Source organism: Panthera pardus, unplaced genomic scaffold (assembly GCF_024362965.1).
Source record: "Panthera pardus isolate Hobbes unplaced genomic scaffold, ASM2436296v1 HiC_scaffold_6, whole genome shotgun sequence".
In the NCBI taxonomy this organism is placed as follows: Eukaryota; Metazoa; Chordata; class Mammalia; order Carnivora; family Felidae; genus Panthera; species Panthera pardus.
Window position 1 is genome coordinate 139,988,823 of NW_026526991.1, and position 20,220 is coordinate 140,009,042.

General features: G+C 49.2%; 1 protein-coding gene and 1 pseudogene across 5 annotated transcripts in view; one reads left to right on the forward strand and one right to left on the reverse strand.

The window, feature by feature from the left end:
• WDR37 (WD repeat domain 37) overlaps nt 1-20,220 on the reverse strand; it is a 63,485-nt gene that overhangs the window by 12,682 nt on the left and 30,583 nt on the right. For 2 of the 5 annotated variants that reach the window (XM_019460911.2, XM_019460913.2), the window contains exons 9-11: nt 19,076-19,152; nt 11,364-11,604; nt 9,883-10,024 (exon numbers count right to left, since the gene is read on the reverse strand). In XM_019460911.2, coding sequence (XP_019316456.2) covers nt 9,883-10,024; nt 11,364-11,604; nt 19,076-19,152 — 460 coding nt within the window. Of the gene's footprint in view, nt 1-9,882; nt 10,025-10,460; nt 10,565-11,363; nt 11,605-19,075; nt 19,153-20,220 lie in introns of those variants that run through there. The other 3 variants (XM_019460912.2, XM_053895767.1, XM_053895768.1) reach the window with 3 other exon arrangements.
• LOC109273810 (U1 small nuclear ribonucleoprotein C-like) lies at nt 16,064-16,725 on the forward strand (annotated as a pseudogene).

The following is a 20,220-nucleotide window of genomic DNA, read 5'->3' on the forward strand; positions in this document are numbered from 1 at the left end:
TATGCTAACTAATTTGGATGTAAATTTAAAAAAAAAATAGTAACATTTAAGAAAAAAAAAAAGACAGTCTTTTTTAGGGGGCGCCTGGGTGGCTCAGTCGGTTAAGCCTCTGACTTTAGCTCAGCTCATGATCTCACAGTTCAAGAGTTTTGAGTCCCGCGTGGGGCTCCATGCTGACAGCTCAGAGCCTGGAACCTGCTTCAGATTCTATGTCTCCCGCTCTCTGCCCCTCCCCTGCTCACACTTTGTCTCTAAAAAATAAATAAAAATTAAAAAAAAAAAAAAAAAAAAGACAGTCTTTTTAAAAAAGTCCTGGTCCTTGAGGGACTTTGGAGAAAACACTAAGTGGAGCATCTCACTCTGAGAACAGAAAGGAAATGGAGCATGACTCTGCTCTGTCGGCAGCACCCGCACCCCGCGGGTCCAACGCCACGGCCGAGTGCAAGCAAGTGCGGACGCCTGGCGGGTGATCCGAGCCCACCGGGGCCTGGCGTGGGCAGGGGCCAGGCACACGCACCACGCCAGCTCTGCCATCGGGCGGCTGCTCTGTCCCCACTCTGCTCGCCGCACGCCTCGCGCCGTGGCTTCTGCTGACACGTGCAGGTTGGTCCGGACACGACTCAGCTGTGAACGAGTCTGTGACGGCGCAGAGTCAGGAGGTGCTTAGTCTGTGGTCACAGCCTGACGATCTTCTCTTGGGTCATCTCGGTGCGAAGTGAAGCGACCTGACAGCTCACGACCAAGCTGTCAAGTACACTGAGTTAAATGCACTAATTTCCCTGAAGTCCTTATTTTTATTAGTTCCCTATCAGCTCTACTTAAATGGGGAATTTTGAAAGCGTAAATAAATACTACATCTCCTCTTACTTTTAAAAACTATACTCCAAATTGGAGACAACTTTCAAATGCATCAGCTGGGGACTGTTAAGGAAACCGCGGGCCCAAAGCCGGAGGTGCAGGGAGTTGCAGGGGCCACATGGGACACCCCCCGAGGTCTCCCGGAGCAAAGCGGCGGCACCCGCAGAACGGCCCCGTTCACAGGAAAACCAGCCTCGCCTGCGTGCACGAGGTGCAGAGGACCCGGCCCAGCAGCTCGAGACGCACACAGTGTTCGCTAACATCCCCTGCTCGTTTCCAGGACACCATGACAAAATGTGTGTGAATACAAATGACACTTGCAAAACCACACCTTAACACGACCACTGGGGCAGAATACCAGAAGTTGACACAGTCCAGGAGTCCTTTCTGTCTCTCAAACAACTACTGCCAGTAGTTACAGAACTCTCTACAACCTTCTCAAAACAAAATTATTTTCAAACCATCTAATCAAAAAGAAGACAGGGGCTCCTGGGTGGCTCAGTCGGCTGAGTATCCAACTCTTGATTTCGGCTCAGGTCATGATCTTATGGTTCATGGGATCAAACCCTGCATCAGGCTCCACGCTGACCATGTGAAGCCTGCTTGGGATTCTCTCTCCTCCCCTCTCTGCCCCTCCCCCACGCGCACACACATTCGAGCATGCACTCTTTCTCTCAAAATAAAAATAATAATAAGGGGCACCCGGGTGGCTCAGTTGGTTGAGAATCCAACTTCAGCTCAGCTCATGATCTCACAGTTCATGAGTTCAAGCCCCACATGGGGCACGTGCTGTCCATGAGAAGCTTGCTTCAGATTCTCTGTCCCCCTCTCTGCCCCCTCCCCTGCCTGCATGCACATGCTCTCTCAAAAACAAACATTTAAAAAATAATAAAAATAATAATAAAAAGAAGACGACTGAACCAGACTCTCAGGCACTTGGGCAGGGAGTGCAGAACTGCAAGAGGCTTAGGCTCAAAGGCATTTGAGGCCAGCATGATGCTACGGGCCCTTCTGGAGCCATCCCCCAGTACTGAAAAGAAACCGTGCAGCACAACACGCTCCCCACATCCTCCTTCTCCTCCTCCCGGACAAGGGCTTACAAGTGGCTACCAAGAGTAACAGACTTACAAACCAAAAGCAGTCTACCAAAATCTCAGCCTCGCAGGTGGTCTGTCACCAGACTGCCATGCATCCACCCCTACCACGGGCCTGCATACAAGCTGAGTCACTGACCAAGCACAGAATTCAAGACTTAAATCAACCACTATCCAATTGAAGGGGTCATGATGTCGAAAGGCTTTCTTTTTTTTTTTAAGCATATTTAGAGAGAGAAAATGCGTGCATGCCCAAGTGGGGGGGGGGGGGAGGGACAAAGGAGAGGGGAAGGGGAGAGAGAGGGGGAGAGAGGAGGAAAGAGGAAAGGGGGGGAGGGGGGAGAGAGGGGGAGGGGGAGAGAGGGAGAGAGGGGGAGAGGGGGAGAGGGAGGGAGAGGGAGGGGGAGGGGGGAGGGAGGGAGGGAGGGAGGGAGGGAGAGAGAGAGAGAGAATATGAACGAATGAATCCCAAGCAGGCTCCACACCATCAGCACAGAACTCATCGCAGGGCTCGATCTCACGAACTGTGAGATCATGACCCGAGCTGAAATCAAGATATGGACACGTAACCAACTGAGACACCCAGGCACCCCAATGCTTTTTCTCTTTAAAAGTATAAAGAAAATTGTTAATAACCTGACACAAAATTCAAAGCCACTTTCACCTTCATACATAAATGACCTAGAATTTGGTATTTACTATGATATATCTTCCCTGGGAATTTGGGAATGAAAGCATATGATCATGTCTTAACTTTAAAGCAATCGTTATGAAAAAAAAACTATGAACATTATCGTATCTCCAATTAAAACCAAATACAAAAAATAAAAATAAATGTTGTTACCAATAAAAAAGCAATCATAATTTTTAATCTGATTTTTTTAAATTTTGTTTTGTTAGATGTAGTGTTTTGTTTTCTTTAGAAGAAAGCACCAAAGTTCACATTTGGAGGATAAAGTTATTACTATATAGGGAGAATTAAAGCAAAACAGAAAGAAGAAACTTTGCATTCTCAGAGATTTTATCCACGGTGAGCTAATTCGAGTTTCTTCAATGCCAGAGTTTATTCACACTTATGAACACTGTCAGCTGGGTACAGACTAGAGTCATTGGCCACCCACAGGGAAAGCTTAATGACCAGTGACTGCCTCAACTGTCAGTCCCTTTTTATAGCAACTGAAACAAAACAAAACAAAACAAAACAAAACATAAGAAAAACGTGAGGCGGGGGTGGGGTGGGGGTGGTTCCGCCAGGCCCCCCAGAGAAGCAGTTGTGCTGGGCAGTGCAATCCTCGTGGGCAGCTCTCACGCCGCCTTCAAGGGACACTTCACGGATCTCACCTGAAGGTAAGTTTGGGTACCACGAAAGCTTCCTGCAGACGCACCTCTGTACACACGGCCCACGTGGTAAGAGTCCAGCTGGGATGACCGGTGTGCCCGCGTCTAGGCCGGCGGGAGCGTGCCACTGCTTCCCAGGAGGGAGGGCAGGGCATCCTACAACGACACTGCCTGAAACGGCTCACCTACTCAATCATCCCGTCAGGGGAGAAACTCGTCAACACACAAGGATTTAGCTTATTTCAGATGAAAAGCACTGGATTTCAGCTCCACCTCCTGACAATGAAGACAAAAATCTATGAAAACAAACTGCCAGCGTTTGAAATTCCTCTGACGTTCCAAAATATTTCAGTTACGCATTTCTATTATTTCCGAGAACAGTACACACTACAATTTCTCATCCCTGACTATTAGGAGAACAATCTGTTACATAAAATATCTAATATTTACCTTCATATAAATCGGTACCCCTTGCTACTATAGCAGGTAGTCAAATAGTAACAGACACACATTTATACTAAGTAAATCCTATTATGCTAAAATTCCTATTATAATGAACAGCTTTCACAGTACAAAGTAAAAATACACATGGAACACAACAAAGAAGAAAAGAACATTATTTGTCCTTTCTAAAAACTTACAAGAACCTTAAGCAGAGCTTATGTGAAGAAGTAATAACAACAGCAGCATAAATTTCCAGAGAAACCGTGTGGCTATAGATTTGTACCCTTGCAGTGAAGCACTACACCTCAAACTCTCTTTTCACAAAAAGGCACAGAATCCACACAGAAGCATGAGGAGAACAGTCACCTCTCTCCCAGATCCTAGAGAAATCAAATTATCAAACTAGGATGGGACCCCTGGGTGGCTCAGTTGGTTAAGTGTCCAACTGGGACTCAGGCCATGATCTCACGGTTCGTGGGTTCAGGCCCCCTTGTCGGGTTCTATGCTTACAGCATGAACCTGCTTAGGATTCAATCTCTCTCTCTCTCTCTCTCTCTCTCTCTCTTTCTCCTTCTGTCTCTCTCTGCCCCTCCCAGCTCATGCTTTCTCTCTCAAAATAAACTTAAAATAAATTATAAAACTACACAAATAATCTTAAAACCTATACAGCTACATCTTGCCTTAAGAAAACCCAACATACAGAAATTCAAAATCACCGAAGAGCTAAGTGAATTACTCACACTATATAAGATATTAGATTCCAACATACTTTTACTGGAGAGTGTGTGTTGAGTTTCTGTAAATGAAAATATGCCCTAAGAGAATGAGTTCTGGAGAGTGTGTCCCACCTACAACTCTTCGGGTGATACCAACAAGTAAGGGACAGTATGTCTGAGTTGTGCTTTTAACGTTCAGAAAAGAAATGGGTTAGGGGCACCTGGGTGGCTCAGCTGGCCGAGCATCCGACTCTTGATCATGAGATGGAACCCCACCTCAGCATGGAGCCTGCATGGGATTCTGTCCGTCTCTCCCCTGCCCCTCCCCCACTCATGTTCTTTCTCTCTCTCAAAATAAACGTTAAAAAAGTAAAATACAAAAGAAAGAAAGAAAGAAAGAAAGAAAGAAAGAAAGAAAGAAAGAAAGAAAGAAAGAAAGGTTAAAAGGACTCAAGAAAATCACCCTGGAAAACCCTGTCCCCCCAGTCTAGGGGACAGCACTGCAGGCATCGAAATGACTGATTTCCTACAGGGCAGTCACTGCTGGATGCCGGAAATGTGGCCTTGGGCCCGTGACAGCAGCCGTGGTTGGGGTGGCAATGGACGGTGCAGCGGCAGCGGCCGTCAGACGGACCCAAGGCTTGGGGGAGGCAGGAGACCCGAGCGTGTTTGAGAAGTCACACTCAGACCGTCGCAGGTGAGTGAGGAAACCGAACACGGTCCGAAAGCAGCCAGTTCTCCGCTCTCGGTCGGGAACGAGGCTGTGCGTTTGGTTTGATAAAAGCACGCCCTCTGTAGGTGCACACGTAGTTACTGGCACAGATACCGTATTCTGTTGGATTTCTTTGTCCCTGTGGGCTCAAACCTAGGGAACCCGTGCCGGAGGCAAAAAGACAAAAAAAAAAAAACACAAAACAAAACAACGAGAGCTACCGACTAAACAGAGTCTTCATCTAAAAACCCTGTAAAATGTCCCACCTCCTGTTTTTCCGAGCGGCCGCAACTCCCAGAGGCTCACTGCTAACGGATCAGGCAAGGCTGCAGCCCCACCTGCTGGCCACGCCGTGCGGGGCTCTCCCCAGGCAGCGGCCTCTCCACCCTGCGGGAACAGAGGCTCCCACCCGCCGCCTCCGGCCACGGCATGGCCGATGGAGCAGAGGAGGGCCTCGGCCCGCGGGCAAGGCACCCAAGCCCCCGGCCAGCCCGTGCCAGTGCCCCAAGGCCTCTGAAAAGGTAAAACGTGCCCTTCTCTGACACCACTGGAAAACAGTGCCAAAGGGAGAACGGTCTTATTTTCGTACCTTGCACATCAACAAACATGCTGGTTCATCCTAACTTGGTTAAGAGAAAATGCACATTTTCTCTTGTCCACTTATTCCATTTTCACTCACAAGTCCATGTGTCCTCACTACATACAGAAAATGAAAGCATCAACTTCTGTCTTGGGGCATCCAGATGCAAGAGGCCTCAGGGACAGACACGGCTCCGTGCCTTTTCTACGCCACTACTGATCCCGTGAGAAAAACAAGCCAAAGAAACCTTGTCACAGGTCCACGCTAGAAATAAGAATCCCTGGGACACCTGGGTGGCTCAGTCGATTGGGCGTCCGACTTCGGCTCAGGTCAGTATCTCGTGGTTCGTGGGTTCGAGCCCCGCATCGGGCTCTGTGCTGACAGCTCAGAGCCTGGAGCCTGCTTTGGATTCTGTGTCTCCCTCTCTCTCTGTCCCTCCCCCACTCATGCTCTGTCTCTCTCTCAAACATAAATAAAAACATTAAAAAAAGAAAAGAAAGAAAGCCAACATTTAGGGGAATAAAAGGGGCACCTGGGTGGCTCAATCGGTTAAGCATCCAACTTCGGCTCAGGCCATGATCTCACAGTTTGTGGTTCGAGCCCTGCATGGGGCTCTGGGCTGACAGCACAGAGCCTGGAGCCTGCTTTGGATTCTGTGCCTCCCTCTCTTTGCCCCTCTCCCACTCGCACTCTGCGTCTATCTCAAAAATAAACATTAAAAAAAAAACTTATAAAAGAAACAGTAAGAACCCCTTCGTAACCAATCATGTTCCTCACAGTGTATCTCTCCAGAAACGACCATTATTTCACACACCCACCAGGTACAAAAATACACCCCAAATCGTAGAGACATGTGAACCATGACCCCAGCATTTCCTACACTGCAGTCAGAGGGTGGCAGACAAGACAGACCTACTATTCAAAAAGTCTTAACGCTAAACACACACTTCCAACAACACCCAATAATGCAAATAAATTCTTGGCTCTTTTTGCAGAAAATAAAAATAAAATCTTTCAGACAATCAAAAAAAGCAATTGAAAACAGAATGTGACCAAAGATACTTTAACACCCAGAAAAATGACTCTGGAATCACACTTTGAGTCGGGCCCCACAAGAACCCCCCACCAAGCTCCCTGTGCCTTGGTTGGCCTCCACACATCTGGAGGAGGGCTCCGGACCCCCTGTAAGGACCGCATGTGTGCTGTGCCCAGTGTGCAAGGCCTCCCGTGTCACAGGAGGGAGGCTCCCATCGGTGCCACAGAGGGCTGTTCACATAAAGTTCACACTGCCCTTCTCAGCCCAGCCCCCAAGGCTCGGACCAGATGCCACTCATCCAGTGTGGGATGGGGAAAGTGCAGCGAGTCCGGGACAGACTCCTGCACCAGACGTCATGAGTGCTCAGGACAGAAGGGGCATGTCTAAGAAGCCCCAGCAGCCGAGTCTGGAACAACTGAAACAACAATAATTACAAAAACAAAGACCTACAACCGTCAAAGTGTAATAATCCTTGAGCCTACAGCAGCCTCAACTACACTAATGAACAAAGTGCCAACTGATGAGTGTGGAAAGAAGGCCAAAATCAGCAAGGTCACCACTTCTACACACTCGAGGTGATAAGAGACCCAGGAGAGGATCACTGAGGACGTCAGACCCAGTGGATGAAAGGTCACCAGGGAAGGAGACTGCTCACGTCTCCCCGCCACTTCACACATTTCAACGTGGAAAACACGTCTTGCGGTAGGGACACCTGGAGACGCCCCCGCGCTCCAGGCCCGCATCCCCGATAGCAGGACGCTCTGCTGGGGACACAAAGCACACAATGGTGGCTGTGAAGACTTCTGGCAAAAAGGCAACCAGGAGAAAAGCAGAGTGTGGGACATTCTGGCAGAGAATGGCTTAGATTCTTCACAAAAACAATCCACGCCATAAAAATAACAGCAGGGGCGCCTGGGGGGCTCACTTGTTTGAGCATCTAACTCTCGACTTTGGCTCAGGATCCCAGGATCGTGGGCTCGAGCCCCGAGTCAGGCTCTGTGCTGACAGCGCGAAGCCGGCCTAGGAGTCTACCTCTCTGCACCAACCCCACTCTTGCCCTCGCCCTCTCCCTCTCTCTAAATACATAAACTTAAAATAAAAACAGTAACAACAAATGGTCAGAAGACTAACCTAGATTAAAGGACCACAGAACAAAATGAGTGCATGTAATGAATGAAGCCTGACTGAATTCTAAAACAACGTATCAGAGACATTTTAGCGACAACAGGGATAGAGCTGAACGTGGGCCGGGTATCAGATGCCATCCCAGAACTCTGTTTCCACCCTCTCCGGGGGAATGCCCAACAATTCTCCAAAGACGCGCTCGGAGTGCAGGGGAGAAGCAGCAGGCCAAGGGCGGCTCCTGGCACAGGGCCCCGGCAGACAGCACTCATGGGCGCTGTGTGTCCAAGACGCTGCACATGTCCGCAGGCGCACACAGAAACACGACCGATGTGGTGAAAACAACACCACCGGTGAGTCCAGGAGCAGAGTACGTGGGGTGCCGCCACACGATTCCCTCCAAATTCACGTGCGCCTGAGCCTCCTCAACATAAAGCACCCGGGAGAAGAGACGAGCAAGCAGGCTCTGGGCAGGGCTGTGCGCACGGGGCCCCGGCTCGCCCTAAGCACCCATGACCGCACACGGCTCCCCCGTCCTCGGGGCCCAGAGCAAGCCCGCCCTCAGAGCAGACGGAGGACAGCCGCCCCCCTGCATGGTCCAGGCTGGCCTGACCGGAAGCCGTCCCCTGGACAGGACTGAGACCTGCTGTGAAAGCAGGGACGCGGCGAGAGGTGCCCTGCACACAGGCACCAATGCCGCCAGAGAAGCCGCTGCAAACGGAGACCTTCGGTCCCGGTGCCGCGGCCCCTCCGGCTGCCAGCAGCAAATCTGTCACAGCCTCTCAGGACACACGGGAGGGGGGACCTAGCACACACAGGCCATGCTCGCACCCCTGTCCCAGAGCACACCACCTCCCTTCTGGCCCCAAGCTTCTTGAAGACCTCTATCTGTCCGGTTTCCGTGTGAACACGGCACGAATTCTCAACACTGAATCTCTAATTTCGTATCTGACGTTAGACACATAAAACAGGCTTGTTTAGGGAGTGCGTCCAAAGAAGGAATGAAGAAAATCCGTCATTTTCAAGCAACCAAATGAGCAAGCATGCGTTCATTAACAAGTGTTTAGTGAGCACGCAGGACCTTTCTGGACACGCAGAAGCTCAGGACACACGCTGCCAGAGAGACAGACACAGGGACGGTCCGGTCCAGAGAGGCACGTGCAGGGGCAGCGGTGGCATGGGGAGCAGGTGACAGGATACAGTCAGGAGGTGTGACAGGAAGGGAGTCCTGCTCATGGAGGGGATGGGGCACGGCGGGGGAGCAGGGATGTCTCTGGAAAGATGGTCACGTGATTTATCGGGAACGGTCTGACTGGAGAAAAGTTTTTGGAAAGAAGTAAGAGTTCTGGGGGCGCCTGGTGGCTCAGTCGGTTAAGCGTCCAACTTTGGCTCAGGTCATGATCTTGCGGTTCGTGAGTTTAAGCCCGTGTCGGGCTCTGTGCTGACAGCTCAGAGCCTGGAGCCTGTTTCAGATTCTGTGTCTCCCTCTCTCTCTCTGACCCTCCCCCGTTCATGTTCTGTCTCAAAAATAAATAAACGTTAAAAAAAAAAAAATTAAAAAAAAAAAAAAAAGAAGTAAGAGTTCTGTTAAGACACAGCTATGCCTGAGCTGCCCAATAGATGGCCAGGCAGGGGTGTGTGGGGGTGGGGTGGGGTGGGGTGGGGTGGGGGGGTGTCCTCCCCAGCTCTGGCCAGGCGCTCAGCAGAGGCTGTGCGGGCCACCAACTCTAGTGTTTCCTGACTTCCCCACTGCCCCATCCTACCACCATCCAATTCCCTGTGAGAACTTCAGTGACTGAATCTTTTGAAGTCTTACAAATACCCAAATGGAGCTAAACGTTTAGGGAAAGAGCAGCCAGTTTGGAAGACGTGGAGCTGGACGTTAATACTGGAAATGAAGATACGAATTAAGTTTTAATATCCACCTGCAAAACTTTTTTCATGAACAGTTAAAGAGAGATCTCTAAATGACTGTGACTCACTCCGTATGGCCCTGGAAGACATTCACGGAGTGGATGGAAGGGTCCCTGAAATCCCAAAGACGGAAAGTCGTGTCCCGGGAGGAGGTCACCACAAGCCGCTGGGTGGGGTGTGTGCAACAGTGCGTTAGCTCCTGGTCATGCCCTACAACCAAAGATGACAAAAATGCAAGATCATCCACCTGTAGGCACAGTTACAGTGATGCTTTCTTAAGAACACAAGAATCAAAACCTCTTTATGGTCTCTACTGCTCATGGTCACTGTACAAGGGAATGCAAGTAGGGAAAGATAAGAAGTCACTTAAAACTAGCACGTGGGGTCGCAGTGGAACTGGTTTTCCCTCGGGAACTGGAGTCCTTTCATCCACACATTTAGAGGGATCAGCAAAACGAGTGCGAGCGTGACCCACCTCCTGATGCTGACGGTCAGAAGGTCTGGCAAATCTCTTTAATAGGCTAAATATGTGAACAAACTAATTCTTTATCTTTAATTCCAGAGTAACTTCTAATACTAGAATATGTGGAACCCTTAGTAAAACATAATCTTTAACACTCAGTGAGGAAATTCACTTACTGACAAATTTGCAAAAACGTCTGTAGTGGGCATAACTCTAAGATGTCCCGGTGACCCCCTTCCCTGGCATACACACCCTGGAGGATACCTTCCCTTGAGTTGGGGCAGAACCTGTAAATGCGACGAGATATCACTCTGGTAAGCTCGGTACATTAAAAGGCAAAACAGACTTTGCAGATGTAACTAAGACCTCCAAATCAGTGCCTTCAAGTTAATCAAAAGAAACTCTGTATTAGGTGGGCGTGCCCTAATCAGGCAGGCCCTTGAAGAGAGATGTTCTACTGGAAGCGGAAAACACAGCAAACAGCTGTGTGGGGAAACATCTCTGAAGGGGCCATGAGGGATATGAGGGCACGCTCTGGATGCTGCGAGTGGTGGGTCCCCAGCTGACAGGTAGCCAGAAAACAAGGACCTCGGTCATATGGGGACCCCAGCCATATGCCACGACAAAACGAATCCTTCCACCAGCGGTAAGTAAGAGGACAGAACCTAACCCTCAGATGAGACCACAGCCTCAGACCACACCTTCGTTTCACCCGTAAGACCCTGAGCACAGGACCAGCGAGCATGTGCCCAGAACTCCAGACCCAGGGAAACCATGAGCTTATAAATCCATGTTATTTTAAGACACTAAGTTTCTGGAAATTTGCTACAAAGCAACAGGAAGCTGACAGAACAACCATTTTTCAAATATCTAGGTATTACATGCTACAGTTAAATCCCTTAAAGATAAAATAAGTTTAGCTAACAAACAGTTCTGTAATTTAGAAAGGGTCCCTGAAAAATCACAATCTGGGTACCACAAGAACTAAACATAATCCTGGACAAGAAGTAATTTGCAAGGTAAGATATAAACACGTGCACATAAATCAAAAGCACGCCAACTGGAAATCACAAACACTTAAAGTACCTGTCAGAGAGTGAACGAGTTCCGCCGTCTCCACGTCAAACAGATTCGCCGTTCTGTCCCAGGAGGCCGTCACTGCCTGCTTCCCCCCAACCAGCCAGTCAGCGGCTATGACCACTCCCTGGTGGCTCTTAAGAGATGTCAGCGGCACCCGGATGGTAGGACAGTCACTGGACACATCCGCGTCAACATCAGGCTCGTCTTTATCGGAGCACTCCACTTCATCTTCGCCACATATCTGCTGCTGATGGGGAGAGCAGAGAAGAAATTCCCTGGGAATCTTGAGTCTTTTCTGACACAGCTACACAATCAGAGTGTTGTCATTTGTCTTTCTAGGACTTGATCATCATTATGACCAACGACAGCACGGTATCTGGCAAGTATCTGGAGCTTGATGACTGTTTATCAACTTCACGATTATCTACTTGATTAAAACCCACGACCTCATATAAGAAGAGAACAAAATTAAGGCCACTATGACATCAATAAGCTACAGTCCATTTCCAGTCAGCAATAAAATGGCAAATTTTTACCACATATTAGGAGCAATGTACTAAAATATAAAATACATTTGAAAGTCAGTAATTTATCACAATAAAAAAAGAAACATTTCAATTCTCAGAAGGCTACTTAGAATTCTATTGCTATAGAAACAGATAGGAGTTCATTTTATTTTCCTGTAAGGTCTTTTGTCAAAAACTAAAATGAAAACACAAAAGGCTTCAGCTCTTTAAGAAAACACATTGATCTTTCATTCAACAAATATCAGGTGCTTAAACACCGCCAGACCACACGCCAGTCCCACAGCAGAGAAAGATGACCTCTGTCTCACATGGACATGCGGAACAATGGAACTAGAGCCACAGAGACTGGAAACGTCCTCATTTCACGGAGTTTACATGCTAGCGAGGAAGACAGACCACACACAGGGGCATATGTATGCGCGTGTGCACACACATACACACACATCCACACACATCCATACTCGTATGGCAATGTATGGCATACGTATACACATGCTAGTATGGAAATACGTGCCATGTAAACACACATGCTAGAGTGGTAATGTCACAGATAGTACAGGGAAATGTGTCACATGTACACGCACATGGTACAGAAATATAGATCACACATACACAGTGTAGAGATATGTGTCACACGTACACACGGTATAGAGATATAGGTCACACATACACACAGTGTAAGGACACACGTCACACGTACACACACAGTATAGAGATATGGGTCACACGTACACACAGTGTAGGGATATAGGTCACAGGCACATGCACAAAGCATAAGGATGTATCTCACACACACACACACACACACACACACACACACACACACACAGATTCAGGCAGTAATAAGCACTAAGAAACGGAGCAGATGGAGGGATGGGCAGTCGCGAGGGCTATTTTATATAGAATTATCAGGGAAAGACCCTCTGCTAAAGTGACATTTGAGTTGGAGCATGAAGAAAACAAGGGATCCAGGCACAAACACTTAGGGGAACAGCATTCCTAACCGAAGAGCAGGTGCCAAAGCCCCAAGAAGCTACACAAACAGCAAAGTCACGGGCGTGGAGGTGGGAAAGGTGGATTCAGAGGAGGAGGCAGGAGAGACACAGATCACATTCCATACGGAGCTGCCCAAGGACTGACAGCCAGGAGCCGGGCCACATGGAAGGGATGCCAATGAGCGAGGCCCCACAGCAGGAGGAACACACAGAGAATCAGAGGAGGGTGCAGACGGCGTGAGGGTCTGAGGTCTGTGTAGGAAACCCGAGGGGGTAAGGACAGTGGAAAGTCACGGAGGGGGGCAGCGGCCACGGGAGGCAGCATGCCGGGAGTGCACGCTCAGGGCACTCCCAGATCAAATGGCAGGAAGCACAGGGACTCTCGATCCAGCAGGAAAGTTAAACACACGTGTTATGCAGAGTTACCGATCTCAAAGCACACTAAAGACTATGAAGCAAAGTCAGGGAGGTCTGCAGGGTGGAGAGCATAAGAGGGATGAGGGGAGAACACCCAGGAAGAGGGCCAAGCGGGCTGGCAGGGAGGGAGGTACACCGGATGCATCCGGTCTGGGCTGGCGCCAGGGACTGGCAAAGGGCTTGGCAAGGTGGCAAGTACAAGTCCAGAAAGACCACTCCTGACCTCGTGCGTGCAGAGAGGATACAACATGAGTCCAGGGCAGAATGGGGAGCCTCGGCAGGGACTAGAGGTGACGGCCCCTGCAGGCTAACAGCATGAGGACGGACCCCAGGAGCGTAACCTGCTCCAGGAGAAAGGACCCTGACCGGTAACCGCACCCCAACAGGAAGAGCAATGCGGTCCCTGGAGATGCCGCATGGGGATGCTGTGATTCGGGGCTCTCCTCCAGCCAACACTGGCCCCTTGACCACGAGGTTCCTCAGCTCCCACAGCCACTCGTGAGGAGCCCCCGGGCCCTCTCTGGCCCTGACGGGCAGGGCCGGCCTGCACGGTGCCTCAGGCAGGCACAGAAGAGGGGTGCCGGGTGGAGCTGCGGCTCAGCAGAGATCTCTGGGTAAGTGTTACATAAAGGGTAGCCGGGGAGACAGGACAGAGGAGTGCATCCCAGAATTACAGAAGAACCAGAAGCAGTGAGATGTCACAGACAGATGGAAATGGAAGATGGAAAACAGGTGGGGAAGAAGAGACGCGTCAAAGATAATCCCAAAATTCCTGAGAGTTTTGCTCACCGCTGGCACACAGAACTGGTGCACCTGCTGTGCTTTTCCCTGAGAACTGTGAAGGAAAAAGTGACAAGTAAGCGTGAATGCAGGGATTTCCTCAGAGCGGGTCCAGGGGACCCCCATTTCAGAGAGCTCTAGCTCTCAGGATGCACGATGGAAAGGTCAATAGGAACCTTCACAGAAGTCATTTGTCCAAACTAGACAAGAATTGAAAGTATTTTAAAATGCAAAGATAGTAAGTCGCATTCACAAATAATTACAAGTTTTTAAAAATTTTTTTCATGTTTATTTTTATTTTTGACAGAGAGAGACAGAGCATGAGCGGGTGAGGGGCAGAGAAAGAGGGAGACACAGAATCTAAAGCAGGTTCCAGGCTCCGAGCTGTCAGCACAGAGCCCAATGCAGGACTCGAACCCACATGCGAGATCATGACCCAAGCCTAAGTCGGACACTCAACCGACTGACCACCCAGGCACCCCTATAAGCTCTTTTAACACTTGACGTGAAGAGCAGGGGAAGGAGAGTGAGAATGGTCTGTGTGTTTTTTGCCCACATCTTGGGGATAATCCATTTCAGTTGAACCATTTTGACCGCCAGCAACAGCAGAGGAGAATGTCCAACATTGTCGACTTAATGCTAAGTGGATCTCCCAAACACGAGCAGCCACAGGACCAAGGAGCCACTGAATCACGGTTCTCGTGAAGGAAGGGTCCCTGGAAGCCACGTGGGTAACCTGATTCGATCTTCCTGTTTCAACAGGGAAAGTGAAGCCACCCAGTGAATTAAAGCAGTTGCTCGACATCACACAGCTGGGGTCCCACAGTGACTTGACAGGCCATCTGAAAGTGTCTCCACTCACCACCCAAACACTTCTTTATCAAATATTTCTTGGTAGATGCCAACTAAAACTCTCTGGTCCAAGCTAAATTTTAAAAAGCTGTACTGATGAAAACGAACAAGATCTTTTTTTAAAATTTTTTTTAAATGTTTATTATTGAGAGACAGAGACAAAGCGTGAGCAGGGGAGTCACAGAGAGAGGGGGAGACACAGAATCCGAAGCAGGCTCCAGGCCCTGAGCTGTCAGCACAGAGCCCAGCGTGGGGCTTGTACTCACAAACCGCAAGATCATGACCTGAGCCGAAGTCGGACGCTCAACCAACTGAACCACCTGGGAGCCCCACCATCTTTTTTTTTTTTTAATGTTTTAATTATTTTAGAGAGACAGAGAGACAGAACATAAAAGGGGGAGATGCAGACGGAAAGGGAGACACAGAATCCGAAGCAGGCTCCACGCTCCGAGCTGTCAGCACAGAGCCCAATGCGGGGCTCGTACTCACAAACCGCAAGATCGTAACCTGAGCCCACGTCGGACGCTCAACTGACTGAGCCACCCGGGCGCCCCGAAAATGAACAAGGATCTTAACAGAATAGAGTTTCTTCTAAAATGCAGGCGAGCTGCTAAGTCAACCCGAGGCAAGCCCAGGCGGCGAGAGCTTCTGACAAGTGCCATCTCCAGGGCAGGCCGCGTGGGACCCTCCGAGGCTCCGTCACTGACTGACACGGGCTGCCCCAAGTCACCCCAAAAGCCTGACGTGGCAACTATCAATCACACACAGTCCCTGCACCCAACACAAGCAAAATCACAAAGAAGAAAACAGGGTCAATTTAACGTCGTAAATAATATATTACGTTTTTATAATGTAAGTACTATATGTGATTTTTTCCCTCTGCCAAAACTAGAATTTTTCTTATTTCCTTTGAAAACAAATCCATACAACGTTAACACATTTGCTGAACCCTTCTCTCCCTGGCCCCTCTGCCTTATCATCTGTCAGCACTATTTCTTGAGCCAATGGCCACGTTAAATAACAGTCTGGTTATTCCACGAGGGAAAAAAACACATGTTAAAATAAAAGGCAAAACACTCCATTAAAAATAACTGTTCAGAGGGCGCCTGGGTGGCTCAGGTGGTTAAATGCCTAACTGATGTCAGCTCAGGTCGTGATCCCAGGGTTGTGGAATTGAGCCCCATGTCGAGTTCCTCACTGAGCGTGCAGCCTGCCTGAGATTTCTCTCCCTCTCTCTGCCCCTACCCTGCTTGCACTCTCACACTCTAAAATTTAAAACAAAAATTTTAATTAAAAATAAAAACGTACAACAGAGTGGCCAATGGTCTGCAGAGCAACATGCCTAAGTTTTATTGTGACTCCTGCGACACATACCTCACCCATGACTCTCCGTCTGCGAGAAAGACACACTGCGGTAGTAGGAAACACAAAGAGAATGTGAAAGATCCACTATCAGAAATGGATGCAAGAGCGAGCCCAGAGCCTGATGGACAGAGCAACTGCTGCACTTCAGCAAGAAAAGGTTCCTCCTGCTCCACTCTCTGTCCTCTGCCTGCAGGAGCAATGATCCCACCTCCCCCTCATCTCCCGGGTCTTCTTTGCCCTGGTATGACGCCAGCACCCCATATGGGGGGCCCTCCTCCTCCTGGGATGATGCCAGTGGGACCCGCTCCTGGAATGAGGCTGCCTATGGGAGGCTACATGCCAATGACGCCTGGGGCCCCCAAAGATGAGACCTCCCCCGCCCGTCCCACGATGATGCCCACTCGGCCAGGAATGACCTGACCAGACAGGTAAGGAGAGACAGAAACCTCCTTATATCCATTTTATATTACTTGTTCTACTTCACCAGGAGATCATGGTGCTGTGACTCTGGGTGTTTTCTAACAGCATGACAAGGAAGACTTGCTCCTCCTTCCTATCAAACAGAGAATAGTTTTTCCAAGGGAGTAGCAGGACAAAAAAAAAAAGCAATTTTCATTTGTATTGTGAGATGTGAAAATAAAATTGTCAACTGTTTTAAATAATAGATAGATAGAGAGAGAGAGAGAGAGAGAGAGAGATAGATAGATAGATAGATAGATAGATAGATATAAAAATGTGCTAGGAATTTACCCAAGGGATACAGGAGTGCTGATGCACAGGGGCACTTGCACCCTAATGTTTACAGCAGCACTTTCAACAATAGCCAAATTATGGAAAGAGCCTAAATGTCCATCAACTGATGAATGGATAAAGAAGATGTGGTTTATATATACAATGGAATACTACTTGGCAATGAGAAAGAATGAAATCTGGCCATCTGTAGCAACGTGGATGGAACTGGAGAGTGTTATGCTAAGTGAAATAAGTCACACAAAGACAGATACCATATGTTTTCACTCTAATGTGGATCCTGAGAAACTTAACAGAAGACCACGGTGGGGGAGTTACAGAGAGGGAAGGAGGCAAACCATAAGAGACTCTTAAATAAAACATCTGAGAATAAACTGAGGGTTGATGGGGGGTGAGAGAGAGGGGAAAGTGGGTGATGGGCACTGATGAGGACACCTGTTGGGATGAGCACTGAGTGTTGTATGGAAACCAATTTGACAATAAATTTAATATTAAAAAATAAAAATAATCATTCAAAAAATAAATAAAAAATAAAAATAAAAACGAACTGTTTTAGATCTCCCCACTGAAGACAATTCCTACTCATCACTGTAATTACTTAATCCATCTCCAAAGAGAACAATGTTTACAACGTTTCAAAGAAAGAAACAAGTAACACAACACTCCAAGGCGGAAACAGCATGGCCAGAGGGCAAGTGGCGTCCTCCTGGCGACTCCGGCCACAGTGCATCCCCAGCTCCGCGCTACCCGGCGCCGTGTCCGCCCACGTGAGAGCACAGGGCCAGGCTGAGTGACCCCTCGGCTCTCCTGCAACGGAAGCAAGGAGAAGGCTACCCGAGGCCTCTGTGTGACCAGAAACAGTGTTGGGCTGAAGGGAACAACTACATCCGAGCGGAAAAAAGCTAACTGAAGGCTTTATGGTCTAAATCCACCCATCCTTCTTCTCAATATGCAACCTGTTGTCAACCACCTACCTTTACCTCCTTGAAGATGCCGTCACACACACTGACTTACACAGTTTACCTTACGTTTGTTTATTTAATTCATTTAGTTTTGAGAGAGAGAGAGACAGAGCAGGGGAGGGGCAGAGAGGGAGGGGAAGAGAGAGACTCCCAAGCAGGCTCCGCACTGCCAGCACAGAGCCTGACGTGGGGCTTCAATTCACTACCTGTGAGATCATGACCTGAGCCGAAACCAAGACCCTGACACTCAACCGACTGAGCCACCAAGGCGTCCCCAGTTCAGCTTACGTGAAAGACAGACTCGTGGTCTAAAACATATAAAACGTTAAGAAACGTGACCTAATTGTATAGTTTTTAAATACTGATGGCCAACGTTTACTAGCTGTGGAAAGGGGGGCGAGAACATACATGCACACATATATAAACAGGGAACTTCACTTTCGACACTGTCCTCTGTTCAGGCTTCCAGAACAAAACACCAAGACCGGGCAGCCAGGATCAAGGTGCGGCCTATTCGGTTTCTGGTGCAAGCCTTCCCAGCTTGTCATTACATCCTCACATGGCAGCTCCCAGGTACAGCAGGGAAGGGAAACACATGCAAGCTCACTGGTGTCTGAGGAAGGACACTAATGCTATGCCAACAGAACCCCAGCCTCAGTACCTCACTTCCAAATACAGCCACACTGGGGGGCAGTTAGGGCTTCAAACTCTAAAGGGGGGTCACAAACATCCAGTCTGTAAGACCATATAAATTTGGGGGTGCCGGGGTAGCTCAGTCGGTTGAGCATCTAACTTCGGCTCAGGTCATGATTTCGCAGTCTATGGGTTCCAGCCCCACACCAGGCTCTGTGCTGACAGCTCGGAGCCTGGAGCCTGCTTCAGATTCTGTGTCTCCCTCTCTCTCTCTGCCCTCCCCACCTCGCACTCTCCCTCTATCAAAAATAAACAAACATTTTAAAAAAATTTTTTTCTTAAGAGACCATATAAATTTGGCCTAAACTTTGCAAGTGTCCAGAACCCTACAACATACCCCAAGTGGCGCTTTCATGGTAAGTAAAGGTGCTGCTTACAGTGGTGTCAGCAACAGGCTGGGGCGTTGGCAGCTGGACGGCGTATCTCCAAATGTGGGCGGTCTGATCTCCAGAAGCTGAGGACAGAAATCAGGGCACAATTACCCACAGTGCACACCAGGTATAAGATGCTTTCTGCTAGGTTCTGGCCAAGCGTCCTCAGACTTCTGTAACTCAATGATCGAGAGCCGCTTCTGAGACTGCGTGACGCTGCTGACAACAGGCTAAATGCACACAATTAAGATGGTGGTTAAAAATACCCCCTCCTTTCATTTTACGGTGAAAAGCTGTGAAGGTTCAGGCAACACTCACAAGTACAGGTTATCCTGTCCATCTATCGAAGCTAAGTACACCGAACAGTACCTCAGAAAAGTGGAGCCCCACACAAATACGTCCTCCCCTGCGCCCGACATCAGCGGGCTCACAGCCTGCTGGGCCCCGCGGGTCTGGGGCCTTACTGCCACCGGCCAGGTGTGCCAGGTGCTGTGCACATGGGACAGAGAGAAGGGCCGGGGAAGGGCACACAGACGTGCAGGGCGGGCATCTCCAGCTGCCCTCACAAGGTACTGTCTGAACCTCGCTTCCCTCTGTGGCTAAGAGGTTCCCCAAAGTGGCCACGTGTGGACAGTGGCACATTTCTCAAGTTGTCAGACGAGCTCACTGCCTGCCCTGCTAGCTCTCCTGCCCCGCGTGCAAACCTCCATCGAGCATGCCTCTCCCCTGCCTCCTCACCCCAACTCTGGCCATCACCGGTCTCCCCCACCCTCCCCCCTCGCCCCAACTCTGGCCATCACTGTTCCCCCCCACCCTCCCTCCTCACAATCACTCACCGATTTCATGAAGTGGAAAATTCTCACCTACTTTATTCCCCACGTGTTTACCTGGGCATCAACTAGCTGTGGTCAAGGCCTGTTCAGACCCACCATATTCTGCTCACATGGAAAAGCACCTGAGTGGCCCCACTCTCACCCTCTACCCCAGGGTCAGCAGAATCTGGCCCACGGGCCACAGCCACAGCCACTCACCCGTGCACTACCTCTCCTGCTTTCACACTAACACAGCTGAGTGGTTGTGACATGGACCACGTGGCTGTCAAAGACGGAACATTTAGTTACGATAATTTACAAAAAAAGCTTGCTGACCTC